We start from the raw sequence: 22,691 nt of genomic DNA, 5'->3' as shown, positions 1-22,691 counted from the left end.
TCGGAAATAAAAGGCCGCAAAAAGCCGGCTAGTCGTGTGGAGATGGCTGCGAAAACTAACCCATCTGGTGATCGGGAGACCACGTTAGCCTAGGTAGAAGACTACCCCGCCCGGGAGGCAGTCAGGGCGTCGGAAAAGTCGAATGGGCAGACAAAGGGAATGCTGTGTACGGAAGTTGTTGAACCCTAGGCAAGTAAACGACTGTGCAACTGTATAGATGGCTTATCCTGACTTTGACTCCCTGCCCAAGGTCGAGGGGCAGCCGCAAGGCTGTGCTTGGGGCTTGTGGGGGAAAGATGATCAATTAGGCAGTACGATCTCCTGGGGACCATTGGTCTGGTTATTGACGTGATACTGACCGGGTGGAATAGCACTCAACTTCCTCACGCCGGACGTGGTCCGAGAAGCGGCCAAGGAAGTCCAGAAGGGCATCTCTGTGCAACTGGACCTCCGACTGGACTACTTCAAACATCTCGGCTGTGGCCGTGAACAATTCCAGCAAAAGATTGTCGACTTCAAGGAGAAGCTTCGTGGATCGTATTACGAGTGTCACCTGCACGATGACCTGCTGTCGTTCAACACACAGAGTAGCTCCCAATGGGATGGGCTCAGGCACGGAGGGCTGCAGGACTCTGCGACATACTACGGAGGGATGAAACACCAAGAAATTCTCAATGACAGGACCGGAAGGCTCGGCACGCAGAGTAAGTCATAATTGTCTGATAGGCAACAGTGTTGGGGACGGATGTTAACTCCGTTGTCTGACAATAGATTGGGTCGAGAGAGGCGGCATTGTTGGTCGTGGCGTCCTGCTGGATTACGAGGCTTGGCGCAGGGAGACTGGCCAGCCTCCTGCACCTGTGAACACGGAGTTCGCCATTACCATCGAGGAACTGGATGCGGTGGCCGCACACCAGGGGACCAACTTCCGGCCAGGCGACATCCTGCTCCTCCGCACAGGGTACACTGCATGGCACGCGGCAGCAAGCGAGGAAGAACTTGCCAGGTCCAACGAGAGGGCCGCTTTCATCGGTGTAGAAGCGTCGATGGACTCGGTACGGTGGCTGTGGAACCACCACTTTGCTGCTGTGGCCACCGACACCCTTGGGTTCGAGCTGACGCCCATCCCGTTTTCCACTCCTGGCAAGGTGCGCCTGCATGACTGGTTGCTTGGTCACTGGGGCTCACCGCTTGGGGAGCTCTGGAACTTGGAGAAGCTGGCCGATGCCTGTCGAGAGGCTGGGAAGTGGTCATTCATGCTCACCAGCGCCCCCCTGCATGTCTATGGCGGGGTCGCGACGCCTCCCAATGCTATCGCAATATTGTAGTAACTCGAATGGAAAAGAACTGCATTTGTCTCACCCTCACGGAACGATCCGATAGGCTCGTTCGTAGCTGGCGTGCTTTACGGGATGTGCAGCAGGTGTCCCGGTTTGAGCAGCGTGAGTCAGAAAAACTTTGCGGCCATGTTGGGCGTCCTGGGCCGTGGTTGCACAACACCTGTCTAATGCAAGCCACCGTTGCAATAAGTTTCATCCGAGATTGCCCAGCATTGAATGCTTCCAGCTATTTGTTATCGCTCTCTTGTGCTGATTGGTTTTGATTCAATGGATATGCAGGGGGGCGGTCGGGGAACGAACCCGCCGGTCTCACAGGTGCTCCTGACATGGGGAGGCAGCGCTGTCTGCGACTGGTGCAACATGCTCATCATGCTTTTGAAAGTTTTTGGGTCAACTACTGGGATGGGGAGCAAAGGGAGAGCCCTCTACGACTTGCGGCGCGGTCACCCTTGTCATTTTCGGTGAGAGCCTTGTTTTCATTTAACCCAGTAAATGACTGGTTCGGAAAAAAAGCAAATACGGCCAGGATCCCTGTTCGCTGGCAGATCACTGTCTGTGCGTCGCTGGGTGGTCCGGGGACCATTCCGTGCCCATTCAGCGGCCAAGGATCGTGCGTCAATGTAATGCATGTCTTGTGAATGATAAGAATTCTTGTATCATTCGGCATCCATTTGCCGCTAATCATGCACTCCCAAAGCCCACGCTCGTCGTGTCGGAACCAACAAACCCATCCTCGAAGCCATCCTCGAGGCCATCCTGGCTCTCCTGGTCGCTCTCAGAATCCGAGAGTATCTCGAGGCGTTGTTGCTCATTTGGCAGGGGTAGATGAGGGTTGTCCGGATCAGTGAACATTCCCCCGAAGTGAACGCAGCCCTGCGCTTTGTCAACGTAGACTGGGAACGCCTTGTTCCCAACCACCTCCACCCCCAATGTTCCGGTCCTTAGCACCATTAAACGCACTGAGCTGAGACTGTCCAATTCGCCTGTCCACTGTAAGCTATATTGCCAGCGACCTTGGGTTTTGTCGACGGGTATGATCATGACATCGTAGCAACCCTGCACTGGGAATGTAGGTCTTCGCGGTCGGGATGCTCTCGCAGCTCCACGACGCTTTTGGATTCGAGTGTGATCCAAGCCGCAGAACGGGTTGCAGACGATTCGGATTTCGCTAATTTCTTGTGATGAGTCGAACCTGTACTTGTAGCTCTTGCTTGACTGTCATCGAATAGTCACGCGTCAGTTGTTATTGGCACTGATTGACAACGGAGGTGGAGGGGCTGCGAACCGCGTCCAGGGCAATGTATGCGTTATTCTCCGCCACACCATTCCTCACCGGCTGGAATCCGAACGCCGCTCCTCGATCCATGAAACTCTTAACCGTCAATGTGTTCTCCTGAATGTACGCAGCGCCCGCCGCAATCATGGACGACCTGTGATGGTTGGAGTCTGTCAGTAAGGGTGCTTCATCCGGTCAGCCATCTTCCATCACGCCCCAAACCTACTCGTAATTGACATTCCACTCTGGCCGCACAAAATGCGGGTCCGGAATACCATTGGACCTGCAGGCCTGTCGTAGGATGCCCTGTAGATGTTTGATATGAGATGTCCCGCCAGACACGATCACCCTCGTGACTGCCTTGTTGAACTCGGCAAGACATCTGATCTGCTCCTCGGCCACTTCGAGCGGGGGGCCGAGTGCCTCGTCAAATTTGTCCCTGACAATGTTGCTGGCAATCGAAACTCTGTAGACAGTGCCGTGGAGTGCATCCCCTTCATTGAGCAAGAAATCCATTCTGCCATTGACGTCGACTTCTCTCTTCAACTCGTTCAACCTGTCGCGCAGGTCATTGACAGCCCGTGGGGTGTCAGGAAATAAGTGTAGGTTTCGTTGCTGTCCCAGCCACCAGTCACAGATCCGGTATTCCCAGTGCTCACTGCCCCCGGCAACACCTGCAATCGGTTGCATTAGAGAGTACAGTATAACGTAATGAAAAGGATATAAAGCGGTCTGAAGAAAGAGGATCACTTCGTCAGAGAGATAAAGAGTGTATGCTACTCACCTCCAGCGTCCCCAACACGGTAGATGACGCGATCGTCAGGGTTGTCCGAGTTGGCTACGACGTAGAACGTACAGTGATTCTGCATAGAGACAGCAGTGAGCTTCATCGCTGGAGATAAGATTTCCAGCTGCGTGTCGTTGACTAACCATGCTCTGGCCGCCGAAGTCCAGGAACAGAACGTAGGCCGGTTCCCCGTGGAGGATCATCAAGTCGGAATATTGCCGGAGTAGATAATGGGCGATGGACAGTGCCTCTGTTTCAAATATTACCTTCTCTGGGGCTAAGCCGAATGCTCGTACGATTATCTCCCTGTACTTGATCTCGAAATTTTCTCTCCACTGTGTTGGAACGGACAATGCAACTGTCGAGATGCGAAAGTTGCGCCGATGGCAGGTGGCCTGCAACTTCCTCCACAATTCGGAAAACATGAGGACTAATCCTTCCTCAAGACGTGTGCGGAAAGATGGATCTTCCTGTGCTCTCGTCCTGAGCGCATCCAGCATCGGGTACTGATCGAGAACATTCTCCTCGGCCCCGGCCACGATGTAGAGAGCGGATTTCGCTGGGGTTGATCTGCGATCCTTGAAGGGCCTGGTGTCGTGGCTTGGATACAGAGGGCCATCGTCAAAGGGATAGATATCCGTAGCGAAGTCTCCAGTGTTATAGCGTTTGTCACGGCTGGAGGATTCGTTGTTCTGAAGGTGGTAGATGAAGCTCGGGTCAATGGGATCTATAAAAGTCGCTCTAAGGCTTGTGCTGCCCGTATCTACACCTAGAACACTAATTTAGAAGATTCTTGTCAGTATCAGATAGCTTGAGTCTCTCTGTAAACATGTTCGATAGAAAGACTTACACATCTCTTGGGGGGCACACGGTGGCAGCAGGCTTGGACCGTGCTACCCTTCGGCGTGACATCTTGCGACAAGGTTGGATCTGTGGGCAGTAAAACGAGGCCAAAAGTTGAATGCATCTAGTCCCACACTAGACAGAGGACTTGAAGAGGACAGAGAGACTCGATTCCCAAAGGATACCTGTTGGGAAACTTCTTCTCACATCCAAAAAGACCAAATCACGACAGAGCAGCCCAGGGCTCATCACGATTGCAGTACGCGGTCCAGGTTTTGAGACATGCCCCACTGCATGGTGCTTTGGTCTCTGAGCTCCTCGTTTCGTTCGTCTTTTTGCCGTCCTCCTTTTTTGGGAGCTGTGCAGCTGTTCAGTGTGAGCCATGCGGCCTACAAAATTACCAGCCAATCCATTCCCGGTCATGAGTGCTGTTGGTTCGCATCCCCAGACCCTAGTACGAAGCAAATTTTTCACATGCGGGATGCCACCACTAACTATTCCGTAATGAAGTATGAGCAGGAATTAGTTCTACCACCCTGACTGGTAATGAAGGATAGGCAACCCGGAGGCAGCCAATGAACACAAAGTGGCGCCAAACCCTTGCAAGCAGCTGCTGGGCCCAACAACTTGAATCTCGATGCAGGAGTTTCGGTCGCTAGGTACTCGCCAGGCCTCTGTGGACCAGCCACCGTTTCTTCGCGTGCCTTTCATCCACACACCAGAGGCAAATAATGGCCATTCTTCTCGTCTGAAGCACCCTTTTCCAGGACGATTTTCGCTGACTACTCTTGTTGACTAACATGGACGCCGGATACATTTTCATCTGCTGAACATGCCAGACGGTGCTCAAGGAGACCAAAGGGCATTTACCTGTTGGTGTTACTTCTATTTGTCCTCCTACGCTGGTACTTGACCATTGATTAATCAACTAATCCCTGCGTAACAGACCACCACTCCCTAACAATATCAAGCTTCAAATCTCAGTGCTGGCGCTACCTTGAAGACAAAAGCTCTTTCTCTCTTATCTTCGAACCTTTCAGAAATGAAGACTCGGCAAACTCGGACCACGTCACCTCCACCAATGGAAATACCAAGCACTATTAAGGCGGAATGGGCTCGAATCCAAGCCTTTCACCAAGCCACAGAGGACAAGTTCGAGGCCGGCATACGCAGACTGCTCAAGGAGCGCAGTACCCGGCTTGAAAATGCCCACCGACGCCGCGAAGCTTTGATCAAGAAGGCTGCGGAGTCCACCCCGGCCATCGGCGAGCGCCTTTGCACGAAGCCCGAGTTCCAGCTCAATACAGTGGACATATATGTCTTTGACGACGCCTACGTGAGATTTGGCCGCGAGTCTACGACGGCTGTCTCCGAGCCTCCGCCATTATCGCCACACCCAAGTGAAAACAGACCTACTGCCCAACCCTGTATAACCCAGATCGACGTCGAACGGCGGCATTTATGGGTGTTCGAGTACGAGATGGATCGGTTTCGTGGGCTCTTTACACTTCGATGCCCCAATGAAAGCTGCAAATCGCCTACCTTCACCACGGATCCTCTGAGGAACGAGAGTGGAATGGTACATCTCCGGCTCTGTGGCCTAAAGTTTTCTGACGAAAAGGACATGATCTGTCAGTATGCTCGTCTCGGTCAGTGCGCTTGTCTACGTCCCTCTCGTTACCAATCCTCGTGCTGTCCTTCGCTGCTAATAGTTTCTTCGGCTCGATAAATCGCTGACGCATTTGTCTCATCTGCAGTTGTCGCAGGCTCAAGGTCCAAGTTGCCTTCTCGCGAATGGGCACAGCGTCACAACAGAAATCTTCTTCCATCGAATTGAATGTATTCTTAAACAAGTCATGCATGATGGTTACGAGGAAATATTCAGAGTGTAATGGGGCGTGGCACCACCCACTCCGCAGAGACAGGACTGCTTTGGGTGTATGTGACATGATCAATTCTCTCCTCCCTTTCTTTGGCACACCTTCAACAATTGGCGGCAAGATCCTTATCGCTCACGAAATGACTTCCACCCGCACATCTGTACCCGCCTGATTGCTTGATCCACTCGTATCCCATTGGGCATCGTCCCATCATCATGAGCTTCTTTTGCATGGCTTTCTCCTCCTCTCGCCTCTTCTTTTCCTCCAATAGACGCTCCAGAATCGCTCGTCTGTCGGTTTCGGAAGCCTCTCGTTGCGCCACGAGCAGGCGCTCGTATTCTTGTTCCCTTGCAATCTGAGCCCGCTTGTCCCTCTCCAGCTGCTCCCACACGGCGTCGCTCACCCCAGCGTCGCGTTTGGCGTCTAGGACAGACTTGGCGTGAGCGACATCACATCCAGTCTCTAGAAGAGGCTTTGAATGCTCTGGAGCTGGCTGCTCTACAGAACTCCTGTTCTCCGCAGTTATGGTAGTACGAGCCGCGCAAGCATTACGGTGGGCCGCCTGCGGTTTAGCAGTGATGGTAGGGGCAACCTGTCTCGGAAGGAATAGCTGATGCTCCACTCGGTTGGAGATTGAAGTGGTTGAAGACGAAGACTGCTCGCGCAATGTGCGCTCAGAAAACATCCGCTCCAACTCGGCATAGACCGTTGACTCTTCTGCCTTCAAGATATTTCCAGCCGCTCCGGGAGCTTTGGCTAGGATGGTCTTGTTGAAGATTTCCTTGGCAAGTGTGTTGACGTCTCGGGCGCTGCCCCAGCTTTCTTGCTTTGCAAGCTCAGAGAAATATCCGGACAATTTGGCCGTGAATGTCGGATCGGGCTCCTCCAGCACGCTCAAGTCCAGTGTCTTGCCCTTTGCAGCAAGGCGTTTCTTGTGGGCTTGGAGCAAGGATGTCAATAGGTCAATACATTCAGAGGGTGAAAGACCTCGGAAATCTATAACCTCCGGGAATCTAGAGCTCAGACCAGTGTTTGTTGATATGAGCTGGTTGATATCCTTTTCGTAGCCGGCGAGGATAATCACTAGCTTCTTTTTGTACTTGGACTTGGTGATTGAATCAACAAGCTCATCGACTGCTTCTTTTGCGAAATGACCCTCCCCTAGACGGTAGGCCTCATCAATGAAAAGAACACGACCTAGAGCATTGTCGAGACGGTTCCGCACTTTAGGCCCTGTTTGGCCAACATATTGTGCGACAAGATCAGAGGCGGAGCACTCGATAACCTCTGCTGTGGCGAGAAACCCCAGGTCGTAAAAGAACTTGCCCATCTTCTTAGCTGTGGTTGTCTTGCCAGTACCCGGGGGGCCCCGGAATAAGAAGTTGAAAGGTATGTTCTCTTTTGGGTCCATATCAAGATCCTTGACCTTGCGGACGATGCTCTGGTAGTCCTCAAGTATCTCAATAACCTGTTCGCGTCCGACATCACCTTCGAAAAGCTTCTTGATGTTCGTCTCAGACCTCATCGCGCGATCGAAGTTTGGATCAAAGTCTACTGCCTCGAACGTTGTCGAAGAAGCTGGTCGTTTGCCCGAGATTCGTCGCTGTTGTCGCGCTTTGGCAGTGTCCAAGATGATGTCAATCTCGCCAGCGTTGCCAAAATTAGGTCGATTTCGAGCACGCTGAAGCATCTCCATTGCGACCTGCTTAGCCTGGTTCGTGGCACCAAACCCTTGATGTTTAAGCTTGAGGTCCAGTATTTCTCGAAGCTCATCGTCGGTAAAATCCTCAAAGACGAACGCAGAGGCCAAGGGAAATCGCCTAGCAAGACCTGGGTTGACATTCTGGAGCATGTCTTCCATCTGGTCCTTGTATCCAAGCAGGAGGACACAGCGATCATCGCCTGGGACGCTCTGTACTTCGGCCACAATCGTGTCGATGACCGCTGACTTGTACGGGTCACTGACCGAACCAGACTGTCCTCCGCTGCCACCATACAGACCATAAGCCTCGTCGATCACGAGCACCTTGCCAACCGATGCAGCAAGAATCCCCTTTGTCTGCTGCTCAGACTGCCCCAGAGCTCCCCCAACGAAGTCCGACGGGTTTTTCACCACAACTAACACCGCATTAGTTTCCATGAGAATTGCATCCAGTCCGGGGATTTCCTACCTTCCGATCTTGACAGCAAGCCGAGATGCGAAAGAATTTCCCCGTACAGCTTTGCGACCGTGGTCTTGCCGGTGCCTGGAGATCCCAGGAATATCTTGTTCAACGAGTATTCGACAAGGGGCTGCTCGGCAAGCTCCCGGTCATAATTGTGCTGTACGCTGTCTAAAAGAGCTCTGACAGCCTCCTTCACAGTACCCAGTCCGATCAGGCTCTGGAGCTTCTTCCAGGCCGTACAGGTGGATAGTGCGCCGGAAGGTTCTGGCCCGATCAGGTCCTCTTTTGTCAGCCACATGTCATCCGGCTTCTTACCAGCTTTGCGCTCTCGCCGCAACCGCATCGCTTGACGGTTCAGGATTCGCGTCAGCACATTCTCCACAGCCCTAGCGTTCCCGAACCCTTCACGACCGCGACCTCGCCCGATTCTTTGCGAAGCGATGCGGCAGTAGAGACCCCGGAGGCCATCTTCACACTGCATTCGGTTCGAGAATCTCTGTCCGATCTTGAGCCCGAGAATGGAGAGGAGCTCTTCATTGCTATAATCATCAAACTTCATGTCGATCGGGAAACGACTCGGCAAGCCCGGGTTATGGGCGAAGAAGGACTCCATCTGCTTGTTGTACCCGGCAAGGACGAAAACAACCTGGCCAACTAGCTCCTCAATCTTGGGTAGGAGATAATCAAGAACACCAGCACCGCCATAGGAGTTGCCGGATGTGAGCTGATACGCTTCGTCGATGAACAAGACACCGCCTCCATCCGTGAGGATCTCATCAATGAGCTTTTCGCATCCAGTAATACCCCCATTTGCGAGACTCGAGCCAGTGGTTTCTTTGAAGCAACTACCCGGTATGGCGCCGACGGAAGTGAGCAATTCGGCGTATAGACGTGCGACGGTTGTTTTGCCGGTGCCTGGATTGCCGAGGAGGGAACAGTTGAACCGATCTTTCTTCAGGGAGATATTCTGACGTATGGCTGTGTCGACTCGGTTCTTCACACCGAGGAATGATTCTTTGACGCCTTCAAGCCCAATCATTTCCATCAGACTGTCAAGCGCCTTGCAGACCGCCAAATCCGTCCGTTTTATCTCTTCCCATTCCTGCCTTGCACCGCTCGGATGTTCGAGGCAGTCTTCACTCGGACGATTTGTTGGGATACTTGCTTTGGTCGCTTGGATTTGTGCCTCTTTTTGCTTCTGCTGACGGGTCCTGAGAGCTGTTGCCTTCAAACCATCAATATCTGCCCGCTGTTGCTGTAGTGTCTTCTTCTGCTCTTCCGCTTCCATCTCACACTTGATAGTAAGACGCAGATGATAGGCCTCATCTTGCAGCTTCTCTAGCTCTGATCGGTAGGCAGTCTCGCGTCTGAGGCGAACTTCCTCAAGTTGGAGATCTCTCTTGAGTCTGCGCTCCTGCGCAATGTCTTCCTGTACACATTTGGCGCATTTTGCGCCTGTCTGGCTACATCGGATGCTGGTCTGGTGTCCTCGTTTGCACGTTCTCTTCACCAACCGCGTGCACTCGATTTTGGAGTGGTCGGAAACTCGGTGACATCGGAGTTCGCACTTGTGCTGACCGCACTTGAAGGGCATGTTGCATGGCTCGGCACATCCTCCATCCGGGCAGAATTTATCAAAGTCACTGGGGTCACTCAGGACCGCTGTCCTCTCTGGATGACGCTCACAGCGTACTGGCAGTCCGTCGTACAACTGACTTTTGGCTTTGAGAAGCTCAAAGAATCGACACCAGGTTTCCTTGCCGCGCTTGCTCTTCATGAAGGTCTCCGAGTTACCGATCATGATGAGGCAATCTCGGGCTCGTGAGACCAGGACGTTAAGACGTTCGGGAGCTTGCATGAACCCAATATTCGCGTCTTTGTTACTTCTTGTGAGAGATGCAATGACAATATCGCTCTCCTCTCCCTGATAGTTATCTACTCGACATTAGTAATAATCCAAAGATAATCAGGTATTGGAATCGTACCAATGGTGGATATCCTGAGCGGCTTCTTGTCGACTTTTGCCCCCGCTTCTGTTTGAAGGCCTGCTCGAATCATCTCGAACGAGTCCAGATCATTCAGGATAGGGTCATGTTCGGATTTGAGCATATCAAGTAGAAGTCGCAGTTGGCCCAAGTACGGAGTCAGTACGACCATGTGCTCGGTCTTGTAGCCCTGTTGCGCAAGGTAGCGAACACACTTGAGGACCATCTGACCCTCAAAAGCGTTCATCTTGCTTGACTTCGCGTCTGGGTCCCTCCGGTCGATCAAGTCGCTATCCTCAGCTTCTAATTTGTCGTGGTGAATGAAGATGACTCGATCCCGGACTCCGCGAAGTGGTGCTCGACTCCCCGTTTTCGGTCCATCGACCAAGTCCGGATAGGTCATTTCTCTTGGGAGCCGAGATATCTCTGGAACCATGCGATGCTGCTTGTGCAATGTCCAGAATGGAGCATCTTGCCGAATCAGTCGCTCAAAGAGCGATCGGTTGAGGTCAAAACCAGCTCCCTTCTCGACACTCAAGGCATAATTGTTGATCTTGGGCCGCAGTTGCTTGTGGTCGCCAATGAGAATAAGCTGCTTGACTGAACTGGACACACTTGTCAAGATATGGCTCTCCAGAATCTCGCCGGCCTCTTCCGCGAGGACGACATCAGCTGCTGCCTGACGGATGATACCAGCATATTTCGAGGCCGCGGTCGTTGTACACCCAATGATGCGTTTGTTCTTCAAGGTATGCACGTCTCCCTCCTTGAACATCGTCTCAAGCTTCTCGTGCGTTTCCTTGTACTGGCGGAACAGCTCCTGGAGCGTATCAAGGCGCTTACCCAAAATTTCTTGCTTCCATCTATCCACATGAGCGTGTCGCAAGGCCTTGTCCATTGTCCATATGAATCCAGATCTCTGGGGAAGCCTAGTCCGGAAAGCACCAGCATCTTGACCCAGCATCCACCGATTGAACAGGTATGAAGGCTTGACATTGCCCTTCCCTTTGTTTCCAGCTACCTTCCAATTGCCATCCTGCTCTGGTATTTGAAGTGCTTCGAGGAAAACAAAATCGTTTTCTGAGAACTCTAGGTGCTCCTCAATGACAGGCCATGCGAGCGAGAAATTTCGATATTCTTTGAATGACTGCTCAAGGCGTTCGCTCAGTTCTCTCAGCTCCTCTTTGGCCAGGTTGATCAGGTCCCATGCAGACTTTGGACGACGATAGTTGTGCATTTGATCGTACAGAATAAGAGGTCTTGTGGCGTCCGTGCATTTGGAGCGGGATCCTAGGCGTACTATCGCAAATTCGGGTATTCCAGTCTTGATCAGATCCTCAAGAAACTGGTCCAGAGCATGATTCGTGTACGTGATGACAAGAATCCTCGACTCGGACGATTGATACAGGCACTTGGCGATCTGGGCGCCAATAAAGGATTTGCCAGTTCCGGGAGGTCCCTGGATGATTGATACAGGACTGGAGAGTGCATTGATCAAAGAGACACGCTGCGAGTCGTCAAACTCGACCTGCTGTCGGCCAGATCGGTGAAGCCCATCAGCAGAGCATTGAGCACCGAGGTAAACAGTCTTGGAACCCGATTCAAGCCTTCTGATGATAGTAAGGACCCCGGATGCTGGTGTGAAGTCCGTCGTCCGATCTTCAAGGTTGAGTAGGACATCCTCAAGCGGAAGTTCTCTGATCTCCTTGAGACCCCGCAAGACTGGTTCGTACGCAAACACAGGAGTGCCCACCAGGGTGAATCGGATGTCTTGCGGTACTTTCAAAGCCGAAAGGGCTTTTCGGAAAGACACTTCTTCCGTGAATTGAAGGAGCACCTCTGGTGGAGATTTGCAGAGTCTGTCGACATCTCGCTCCACGAAAGCGAATCCGTAGACCTCATCTCCACGGTATAGAACCCCAAAGGCCTGGTGTTTAAGAAGACTGGGGTGGTCCGACAAATATTTCTTCCGTCGACCGGTCTCCAACTTCTTGAGTTGCTCGAGTCCAGCGTGGCACCTAACGGCCAGAGTACATGGCTTGTTGCGACCTTTGGCCTCAAGATCGAGGCCAACCGGAACAAGCCCTCCGAGAACCAAGGGCTTCCTCTTGCTCTTCTTTCGCCCGGTGGCAATTTGCATATCCTCACGCAGCTCAGCAAGCATGTCCTCTCTCAGTAAGCGGAACTGATTGTCAATGAGAACACCTTCGCGAGCGTCCTCCCCAACTTCGAACACCTCGTCGGCAGTTCGATAGAATGGCGTTTTAGTCGATAGCAACTCGTCGGTGGTGGGGTAGATTGCAATGTCGCGGAAGTTGGCGAAGTCATTGTCATGCCGTCCGCCTGGGGTGGCGCATTGAGAAGAATGGATGTGGGTGGCGGAGCTTGTCAACTGGACCAGCTTGACAAGTTTGTACCCAAATTCACGGACGACATGGGAAGACGACTGGCTGAGAATGCCGCTGGCGATTACAGAGCGCGCATCATCAAGGATGCTCTTCTCTGCCAGTGTCAAAGAAGACGAGACAAGTTGGACAAGGATCCAGGCGAATGGGGCGAGGTCATCTCCCTGGATCTCTTGCTGCAGACAGAGATCCACGAGACGCCTCCACATTGTCGGTGGCTGCGCGAGAGCCTCAAGAACTTGTTTGAGCAAGAGACCATCCGCAAGGGCTTCAACTCCAGGGTCCGACAAGTAGGCAAGCAGCTTCAATGTGTGATCGCGGGCAAAAGAAGCCGAAAGGTCTATTCGCACGGACTGGGCGACGCAGTTGAGCCCCGAGGGGCTAGATAGAAGCTTTTCGATGCAGAGGCTGGGGGGATCTTCGTTCTGGAGAGACTCCAGGAACAACTTGGCATCCTTTATGGTCGCGATTTGACGCTTGCCATAGATTGTCGCTCGAAAGAGACCCGGTAGAAGGTCTGTCTTGCGCTTGTCATTCGACGACACCATGGTTGTGAGGGATTCAGTATCATTCAATGTTCAATGTAGTTCAGGATGGATGATGAGGAAGCATTAAATGGCCAGGTTAGAGAAAGCTGGCCATGCGCTTTTATAAGCTGAGGGATTCAAGAACTTGGGATTGAAGGGCGAATGACACAGACCAGTCATAGAGCAAGACAAACAGCACTTAGAAAAGTCTAGATGCTCACGAGTGGCCAATCAACAAACGGATATGCTGGAGGCCGACCAACTTTTCCCTGTGGTACAAAGACTGTCCAATCGACTCCGGATGTGGGCGACAATCATGCCGCGGAGCCCAGAGGCCAGCAAATGCTTGCATTCCACATATGCAGTATGCAGAGTACTGACCAGTCAGCAGAAGATAGTGGCTTGCAAGGCATGATTGCTCTGTTGGCACAAAACCGAGCCAGCCCAAATACTTGAGCAAGGCATTTCCGCATACCAGAACTTCCTCTTTGAAAACTAATTTCCCCTCCCAGAAGCTAGGCAATTATGGCATACCGGGATAGAGTACGCCCAAACTACCACCTTGGTCGGGGTCGTGGCCGCGGCCGCGGAGGCCTCGCACAACAACCTTGGCGCTCCTCGACACTGGAGCCGACCCGACCTGGGCCAGACCATCCTGCAGGAGCAGTCTCACAGTCGCTCTGCAAACCAGACCTGACCACGGAAGCCCAGATGCTCAAAGGGCAAGCCGTCATCACTGGTAGTCGTCTGGTCGCCTCTTACAGCTGGCTTGACACGCCAACACCCACCATTCTGATTCCTGGTATAAGTCTATGGACACCCTACGCAAGTAGCTGTCGCTGACTCTCCTGAAGGAAAACCTCCCAAGTGGACACCTCTGCCAACGCCGACCAAGCTTGACGAGGACAGCGAAGAGTACTTCCGCGACCCCAACGGCGCCCGATACCCAGACCACCCGACGGAGCCTGCCGTTCTTGCCAGTCTTGCTGAAGAGCCCAAGCTTCCCTCGACAGTCGACATCGTTTGCTGCAGCAGCACACTGGGAAATCTGCTCCGCTTTGTGCGCGGGCAGGAGCAGGCCTTTCGCATGTCTCTGGAGATTGTTGGAAATACGGTGTTCTTGATCCGCAGGGAGAACTCGCCGAGGGAGATCATCCCCAACGTCCGCGGTTACGGTCATACATTCCCGGAGGCATACACAACATGGGGATCTGACGTGAAGGGCTCCTGTTCGCACCAGCGTATCATGCGCTATAGCTTTGGTGGCCTGAACATTATGACTCGGTTTGAGGCTGATGGATATATCGCCGCTGATGATAGTGAAGCGGCATTGAATGTTGCACCTACGACATCATCGAACACCCTGGAGGATCCTGGTGATGAGATCAGCAATGCTATCCACGACCTGAAGGTATTGACTACAATGAACAATTCAAAAGAACTTAAGGTTAGAAAGGGAGGGTGTCTTGTGGACCAGGCATTTATATTTGATCTTAAAACCAGAGGTCTGTAGAAGAAAGACCATGATATGCTTAGTAAGGAGCTGTCTTATGTCTGATTGATATAGATCCCTAAGTTTATCCTCGCCTTCTATAATTAGGGTGTGTTTAAGAATATCTAAGTTTAAGATATTGTTGATAATATTAAGTGGTAGGAGGAAATACATGCTGATAAGCTGTCCTATCTTACAGCCCTTCTCTATTATATTTATAAGATACTTGCTAACAGCTATTAGCAGCTGGAGCTTTTCTACTTAGGCGATAGGACACTAAAATTCTATATCTAGGAGATATCGACTAAAAAGGTGCTGTCGGCTGAGACTAAGGCTATGTGGTTCTGGGGGTATAATAGGTATTCTGATATAGCTAGTGGTAAGGATGATGTAGAGCAGAGAATAGGTGTGTGAAAAGATAAGACGGCTCTAGATAATATTTAGTAGTCTGATCCTAACTTTACAGTATGTTCTACAGATTCTTATGGCTACTATAGCCAGTATAGGTACTAAAAGGTAGTGCTTAAATGGCTTTTCTTTTATAATATTACACTACTATTCTAGTGTTCTTCTCTTTTCTAATTCTATATCTGTCTATATCTGAATAATATGCCAGCCTTAATCTCTACTATATATAACTATATAAGATGAATCTAAAGCTTAAAAATCTAGCTTTTAGGAAGAATTTATATATATTATATATAATAACTAAGGCAATCTATATTTTAAATAATAAAGAGGGAAGTGTACTTTATATATTAATCTTAGAATTTTAAAATATCCTCCTCTAATACCTCCCTATTAAGGGCCTTAAATATAGAATATTATATTCTTAAGCCTCTTATAAATTTAGATCTAGTTAGAGTTGAGTAGAGTGTTCTAGGAGGTATTATTATCTATTGTTAATACTATAGATAAGTCACTAAGTAGATCAAACTGATTGCTTAAGTAGCGCCTGGCCTACTTATAGATAATATCGGTGTAGTATACTAGGGTGTAGATACTTATAGCCTTAGTAGCCTAGCTAAAGGTATAGTATATATTCTATATGACGTCTTAAATAATCTTAGCGACCTTCCTTATACTAGTTTTGCTGAACTATAAGTAAAAGATCTTATTATAGATAATATAGTAGTAGACAGGCTGGGCAGTGCTTTAGATAGTAGTATATATCTATAGGAAAAAGTCTTAGTTGTGTGCTTTAGTGATACTATGATTGATAACAGTACCTAGATATAGGTTGCCTGATTTCTTAATACTAGGCTCTAATATTAGATAGAAGTAGGTGTAGTGGCGCTTGCTGATAATAATAATAGAGATTTACAGAAGGTCTGCCTTTAACTTTATAGGGCTAGAATAAGGGTATAATTCCTAGCATATCTTATAAAGAAGAGGCAGTTCTTCTTAGAGAATAATATCATACTAGCCTTCTAAGACACTATCTTAATAGATAAGGATATTATTAGAATATTCCTTATACTATAACCTCTAAAGAAGGAGATATAACTTTAATATGATAGTAAGGTCGGAAACTATCTTCTTACAAGCTTTACTCTAAATGCTAAGTACTACTAGCCACTATATTAGGGCCCTATCTATACTTATAACTATACTAGTGATACTAGGTATAGACTTAGTAGACCTTAATAATAGATATATAATGTTAATACTAACAACTATAATCTTATTGTTCTTAAATAGGTTATATAAGAGGTGTAACTTATGTGATTTAATATAGTGGTTCTAGCTGCTAAGCTTAAGATTGACCTTAAGTGATATATTGCTAAGATATTAGTCAAGCTTCTTATTCTATTTAACAATCTTACTGCTGACTATATAGACTGTATGAATGCCATACTTAATATCACTAAGATACTTAATCTAGTTGTATAATATGATGTTAATATTAGGTATGATTATAAGCAGGAGCTTTTATCCCTTAGTGACTTATGCTTTAAAAAATAGGTCTAACTTAGGGTCACCTATATTATTAAATAATCTCTCTTAACACTCTAATACTTTAGGTAGGTTTATGCTACTTACTTCTATTATCTAGTAGAAATTACTAAGAAACTTAGAATATTAACTTCTTACTAGATTGTTTAAGTAGGGCGATTTTAGCTTAATTAGTAGGGAGGACCATTTATTAAGCTGCTTAGCCTCTATAAAGTTGATATTAGTTAGATTCTAAGAACTATATCTTAGTACTAATACCTTCTTCTTCTTCCTCTATAGGTATTTTAATATAGATATAAATAGAACACATCCTAGTATTATGATCAGACTGGTTGTAGGAGAGAATATAAATTAACCTAGGAGATCATTTTTACTTATAAGCCCTATAGCCTTAAGTCTATTACTAGTAATAGAGGATGTATTTAGATATAGATGATAAATAGTAAATTTAATTATATTTTACATCTATTTAGGATCTAGCTTTACTACTACTGGCTAGCCTAGAATGACTTGGTAAATCTTAAGAGGGAGATATAAGGGATACTTTTAGGTGCTAATATTAATAATAGGTAAGTCTAGATCTATTACTATACTATAGCCTATAATACTAGTTAGTTCTGTTCCTGATATAAGTAATGTTTCTAGACTTCTTATTATAAAAATATTTATAAACACTGATATATTCATCCTGCCTAGATGATAGGGCAGCAGTCTTTAGCTGCTTGTTCTTCTTCTTTCCACCACTAGTTACTGTTGTCGGGTTAGAGGTCTTAGAACCCTTCTAGAACTTAATATCTTTCAGACTATAAGGTCTCTAAACTCTTAGAGGATATTTATTTCTATAACTATTATTAGAGGTTATCAGGCTGAATATAGTCTTTAGCTATAGCAGGATCACCTTATCTTATTTATTTATATATTTAGGCAGATAGGTTGTAGTTAGATGCAGCCTCTTAAGAAATTTATTAAGGCTTATCAGACTGTTATACTTCTTATAGTAGTTGCTAATAAGAGTCTTTAAGTCTCTAGCCTTATAGAAAGCTCTATAGCTTATATTGATATTGACTAGTAGTTATATAGTAGCTATATAGACACTAGAGAAGAATCTATAGATAATAATAAGACTGGCCCTTAGATTTACCTCTCTACTACCTAGATTAATAGAGAAGATCTTACTTAAGCTGATAGTAATAAGACCTCTAGAGCACTAGATATAATACTTTAAGAAGATATTAAGAGCTTATAGCATCTAATTCTTATTAGTATATAGAACTAGAGAGGTAGTAGAGTTTAGATAATCTAATAGTAGTAATATTCTTAGGGTATTAATAAACTAAAGAGTGATATTATATATAGTAGTATTATTAAGAGAGGTATCTTCTGCCTTAGTATAGTATATCATCTAAATAGTCTAGTTATCCTTTACTAGCTTGACATATAATAGAAGGATACTGCTAAAATCTAATATAATTTAACTTATGAAATCAGCCAGTTAATCTAACTCTAGGAGAAGTCTGATAACCTAAGCCTACTTCTTATCTTTAACCTTAGGTATATAAGAGATATTATAGCAGTAGAGGGTAAGAGACTTAGGAGGCTTAATAAGTTTGATATAGTTGGTAAAAAGGGTAATCTTATTATTAAGTATGCTATATCTAGATCTCTTAGGATGGCTGGCTGTTAATATTAACTTGCCTATTCCCTAAGAATTATCCTTAGTAAAGATACTATCCTTAGCCTTCTATATATAAAGGTTGAGTGCTGGTTTGCCTTCTAGTGGCCTAGCTGATTATATTAGTAAGAGTAATGTTCTATTAGAGGTTGGGCATTCTTACTTATATAGCTTAGATTCTAGGCACTAACTATCATCACCCTACTAGCCATCTTAAAATCTACCATCTTAGAATCTACTGCTTTAGGGCTGACTGCTATTATGACTAGGCTGATTAAATCTGCTGAAGAAGGCTGAGCCTCTGCTGTTGAATTGAGGACTGTCTTGTCTTGGTCCTTATCTGCTGTGTCTACTATGACTGCCTTGAGCTGGACTGCGACCGCCTTGTCCTGGTTCTTGTCTACTGTCTCTGCTATGTCTGCTGCTGTAACTACCCTGAGCTGGACCCGGTCTGTTGTGACTGCTGTGACTATAACTGCCTCTATGTACTCCTCAGCCGTCTTGATTGCCTTGGCTGTCTTAGCCGCCTTAGCTATCTTAGCTATAGTTACCAGCTATTTATACTTTAGTAATAATGATGACTAGGGCTTAATAGACAGGCTAAAGAACTAGGATGGCTGATAATATTGCTTCTATACCTCAGCAATAAAATAGATAATAGGTTTAGAGAAAGATATATAATAATAGGATACTTATATTATAAGAGGATATTAGAATGATATTATAATTAGATTTCTCTAAGCTTTAGCTCTAATCTAAAAGCTTTTAGAAAGAAGAAGAAATAGAAATAGATGCTGGCACTTAAGAGGGTGATGTAGTATGTATTTAAAAAGTAAAGCTTTAGTATTATAACTAGTTCTTAATTATAGATAGTAGGGATTCTATAACTAAGAGATAGCATTGGCTTATAGGTAAGATAGAGCAGTAAATATGATCAGGCCTCTATATTAAAGAAAGTAAAGCAGTAGGATTATTCCCTTTAAACTATCCTCTATCTATTATTATTAACTCTATTACTAGTATAGTTTGCTTGTTTTAGGTGGTACTAGGCATAGTTAGCTAAATAGTTATTAGAAGCATAGAAGTTAGAGATCTAAAGTAAAAGAGAGATAATCTATTAATTATCTTATACTATTTATAGAGATAATTGACTGACCTATAGTTCTAGTTTAGTTAAGCATAAAAGGAACTGCTGAAATTAAGTAATAAATAGCTTGAATAACATATAATTAATAAGGCAGGTAAATCTAAATATGCTGTTATTTTCCTGCTAGCAGTAGATGATTAGACAGTCTCTTTTATCTAAGCTTAAATGATCTATAATAGTTTGCTATTCTTATAGATATAATTTATACTTTTAGAGGATCTATAGTCTTCTGGTTTATATTCTTTAAATACTTAGAAGGTGTATAACTAAGCTAGATTGTATAGCTATAAAATTGAATATAAGATTTCTAAGTGTAAATAAAGGTACTTCTACTTTTCTAAGCTGACCTTATTAAAAAATCTAAGTTTAAACTTAATGTTTATTAGATAAAATATCTCTAGTATAAGTAGAATAAGAGGATATAAGATGATAAAGTAAACCTAAAATTAGTTATTACCTAGCCTATATGGCTATGATATGCTAAAGATAGAGGAGATTAGAGCTATTAGAATAAATATTAGCCTTAAGAGGATTAATATCTTTATATTCTTCACCTCCCTTAGTAATAATGCCTACTTCTATTAGGATTATTAATTGCCTGCTATACCAGCCAGCCCTATTGTTACTAAGTTGAGCGATTTAATATGATGCCTTAGGTCGTATAGTCACCTGTAGAGGAACTGGAAATCTATCATAATGTCCTGCCAGGACTTGATGTAGTCTAGATGCAGTGGGTCAAACGGCACTCTGCATTACAGCATGATACCCTCCAGGTCTTCACAGTACTCGCACATGCGCCTCTCCAGGGCTTGCCCGTCGCTCCACTGAGCCTCTACAAACTCTCCGCTGAACTGCTCCAAGCGGATAGCAGCCTTGCGGGACATGTGGAACTGGGTTGTGGAGATGATCGACCGCATGAATTGGGCATGCTGCAGGTAGTGCGACGCTACAATTTTCTTCGCAAACAGCAAGATACCCTCAGGGGTGCCTGTATTGATGAGGTTGGCGTAAGTCCGGATGTAGAAGCATATGTCATCGAGCATTGATGTGCGAGGTGGCCCTGACTGGGTTCTCATTTGCATCTCGTGCGGCATGAAGTCGAGATAGCCGCCCTGGAAATGCGTGAGCGCGATCGGCACCACTGTGTTTGTCTTTTCATCCGGAGCGAGCCGCACCACTTGCAACGGTGGATCCGTAATGATGAGGCCTTCTCAACGTTAGTTGCATTGCTTCCGCTTCGAAGGAGCTGCAAAAGTGCTTACATTCCCAGGACTGCCCAGGCTGTGCTTGCCGCGTCCAAAAGGAGCATTTCCGACGGAGAATGCCGACGCTGGAAAACGTGCCTTTGACCCTGGTGATCCCAATATGCCGTCCCGTCATTTGGCAGCACATCTTGAAGCAGCCCCGCACGTTGTGTGGCAAGACAAACAGCTGGAAATACTTCATCGTACAGTGCTGTCTTGATTTGAGCAAGGATGGCAGAACCAGGGTGTCGGCTTCTTTTGCTGCGACGTCGGCATTGACGACCACCCGCTCGTGGTCGACGAAGAAGGAAGGATGCATGCCGAAATGCTCGCCAAGCACGGAAACGAAATCTGGATGAAGCCCTTCGAGGATGTAGACTCTGCTGTAGTTGCTAGCGCCGGACACCCCTGCTGTCCGAAAATGCTGCTGTAATGACTGCGGCGTGAATTCCGCCGGCGCGTCAAAGCTTCCGTCAGATTGAAGCTTCAGCATGATGAGCTTCGCATGTTTGTTCGGCCATGACGACCCTTGGCGCACCGTTTTTGGGTCTCGCTGCCGGAGTCGAGGATCTGAGGAAACCAGCTGGCTGATCAAGCGCTGATATGAACCTGGGGAGCTCAGCCAGCTGCCGTCCGCGAGGGGCAATTTGGCGATGGTGCTCATATCCATGATCGTAAGTTTGAGAACAAGCCCCGACCTGTTCAATGTTCGCATGAACGGAAAGAGAACACGCCAGAGAGCCAAAACTTGATCAGATGGCTGCACTTATGGCCGTGCGTGCACGTCTCTATACAGAAGCTGAGCTAATGGGCGAATTTTCTTGCGATTGGCAAAGCTGGGTCGGTGCCTGGCCACAGTCACTTGCATGCAGCCCACGATCCAGCCTGTGGAGGCGCAGCAAGCGGCCACAATGTCCGCAGCACTGAGAGATGCAACCCAACAGCGAAGCACGTTTCGAAGAAGTCGAATTCCAGCGCTTGAAAGCCATACAAGATGATCAGGAGATTATCGGCTTTCTGGTCGAGATCGAGCTGTAATTCGGTCGCATCTACATAGCCTACCGTTTTCAGGTAAGGTTCAGCATCCGTAAGCAGTTGCATCTAAAAACAGAACTCCCTCAGTTGGTCAGAAAAGGATTGGGCTACGGTCATAAAAGTATTGAACGAGTCGGCTGTGTAACCAATGCTCTTGAGTTCTCGTTAAATTATTCGAGTTGCTTGCGCATTTGCATTGGATTCCTGGGATGCCAGAGTTGGGGTTGAGTCTTAGCATGGAACGATAGATCATTAGCCTACAGGTTTCACATCAAGATTCCCAGCGAGCGCCAGAAGAACTCTGAGCTCAGGCTGGGACCCAGCTTCGACTCAAAGACGGCGACGAACGTGCAAAGGTGGCTTAAGGCAGGTTCAGCCACAGCGACGCGAGGATTCGCTTGATCCATGAATGACGTTCGCAAAATTTCCCAAGAGTCCAGCTCTTCGATCACTTTTAGATCGTTGGCCTCCAACAAGTTCTTGCACTTCTCCGTCGTTGCCTGCCAATGCCTGGAACAGAATTCTCCACTTTGTCCTGGCTTAGCCCTCTTGCTATCAAGACCGTGAAAGAACGGCCGACTGAGGGTGGGCTCAGTAACTCACAGTTCCTTGGTGTCCATCCTGGCGTCTTGGGTGCTGTCACTGGGAAGAAAAAGTGACATGTGAAGACAGCCTTGAGGTGCCGAGGCGACCGAGCGACGAGGCAGCAGCTTGGGGTGCCGGAAAACGGTCATTGAACAGCCCACGCTCGCATGGACAGCTTTCGGAATGCAACCACATCCCAGCCTGGAATGAAGTTGTTGATGGCGGGTGGGGTGAGGCGAGGTGGTGACGGCGCTGAGAGCCTGAGCGGATTGCAGCTACCTTGGCTGCAAGTAACTACCTGATTGTAGGGTCCTTCCCAAGCCGGAACGAAGTTGTGCCACAGCACTGTTGC

The 22,691-nt window shown here is 47.6% G+C and overlaps 6 protein-coding genes across 6 annotated transcripts; 3 read left to right on the top strand and 3 right to left on the bottom strand.

Annotated features, from left to right (window-relative positions):
* Positions 1-217: 217 nt before the first annotated feature.
* E0L32_002159 (uncharacterized protein) lies at positions 218-1,328 on the top strand (the record flags this gene model as incomplete). The annotated part of the gene is made up of 3 exons (XM_031136318.1): positions 218-311; positions 372-704; positions 772-1,328. 3 exons carry the CDS (start codon positions 218-220, stop codon positions 1,326-1,328), a joined length of 984 nt encoding a protein of 327 aa, XP_030989267.1.
* Positions 1,329-2,021: 693 nt separating this feature from the next.
* On the bottom strand, positions 2,022-4,315 carry E0L32_002158 (uncharacterized protein; the record flags this gene model as incomplete). The annotated part of the gene is made up of 6 exons (XM_031136317.1): positions 2,022-2,555; positions 2,626-2,770; positions 2,843-3,290; positions 3,401-3,479; positions 3,547-4,180; positions 4,254-4,315. 6 exons carry the CDS (start codon positions 4,313-4,315, stop codon positions 2,022-2,024), a joined length of 1,902 nt encoding a protein of 633 aa, XP_030989266.1.
* A 973-nt stretch (positions 4,316-5,288) lies between these two features.
* On the top strand, positions 5,289-5,975 carry E0L32_002157 (uncharacterized protein; the record flags this gene model as incomplete). Its single annotated transcript, XM_031136316.1, has 1 exon — positions 5,289-5,975. The coding sequence occupies one exon, from the start codon at positions 5,289-5,291 to the stop codon at positions 5,973-5,975; it is 687 nt and encodes a 228-aa protein (XP_030989265.1).
* Positions 5,976-6,229: 254 nt separating this feature from the next.
* On the bottom strand, positions 6,230-13,229 carry E0L32_002156 (uncharacterized protein; the record flags this gene model as incomplete). The annotated part of the gene is made up of 3 exons (XM_031136315.1): positions 6,230-8,244; positions 8,298-10,226; positions 10,277-13,229. The coding sequence occupies 3 exons, from the start codon at positions 13,227-13,229 to the stop codon at positions 6,230-6,232; spliced, it is 6,897 nt and encodes a 2,298-aa protein (XP_030989264.1).
* Positions 13,230-13,733: 504 nt separating this feature from the next.
* Positions 13,734-14,721, top strand: E0L32_002155 (uncharacterized protein; the record flags this gene model as incomplete). The annotated part of the gene is made up of 2 exons (XM_031136314.1): positions 13,734-14,010; positions 14,063-14,721. 2 exons carry the CDS (start codon positions 13,734-13,736, stop codon positions 14,719-14,721), a joined length of 936 nt encoding a protein of 311 aa, XP_030989263.1.
* Positions 14,722-20,227: 5,506 nt separating this feature from the next.
* E0L32_002154 (uncharacterized protein) lies at positions 20,228-21,212 on the bottom strand (the record flags this gene model as incomplete). Its single annotated transcript, XM_031136313.1, has 2 exons — positions 20,228-20,682; positions 20,927-21,212. The coding sequence occupies 2 exons, from the start codon at positions 21,210-21,212 to the stop codon at positions 20,228-20,230; spliced, it is 741 nt and encodes a 246-aa protein (XP_030989262.1).
* Positions 21,213-22,691: the final 1,479 nt, after the last annotated feature.

The sequence above is a fragment of the Thyridium curvatum genome (assembly GCF_004353045.1).
Source record: "Thyridium curvatum strain D216 chromosome Unknown NODE_8_length_716436_cov_74.480370, whole genome shotgun sequence".
Taxonomy (NCBI): Eukaryota; Fungi; Ascomycota; class Sordariomycetes; order Thyridiales; family Thyridiaceae; genus Thyridium; species Thyridium curvatum.
This window is presented reverse-complemented; position numbering and strand designations above follow the sequence as displayed.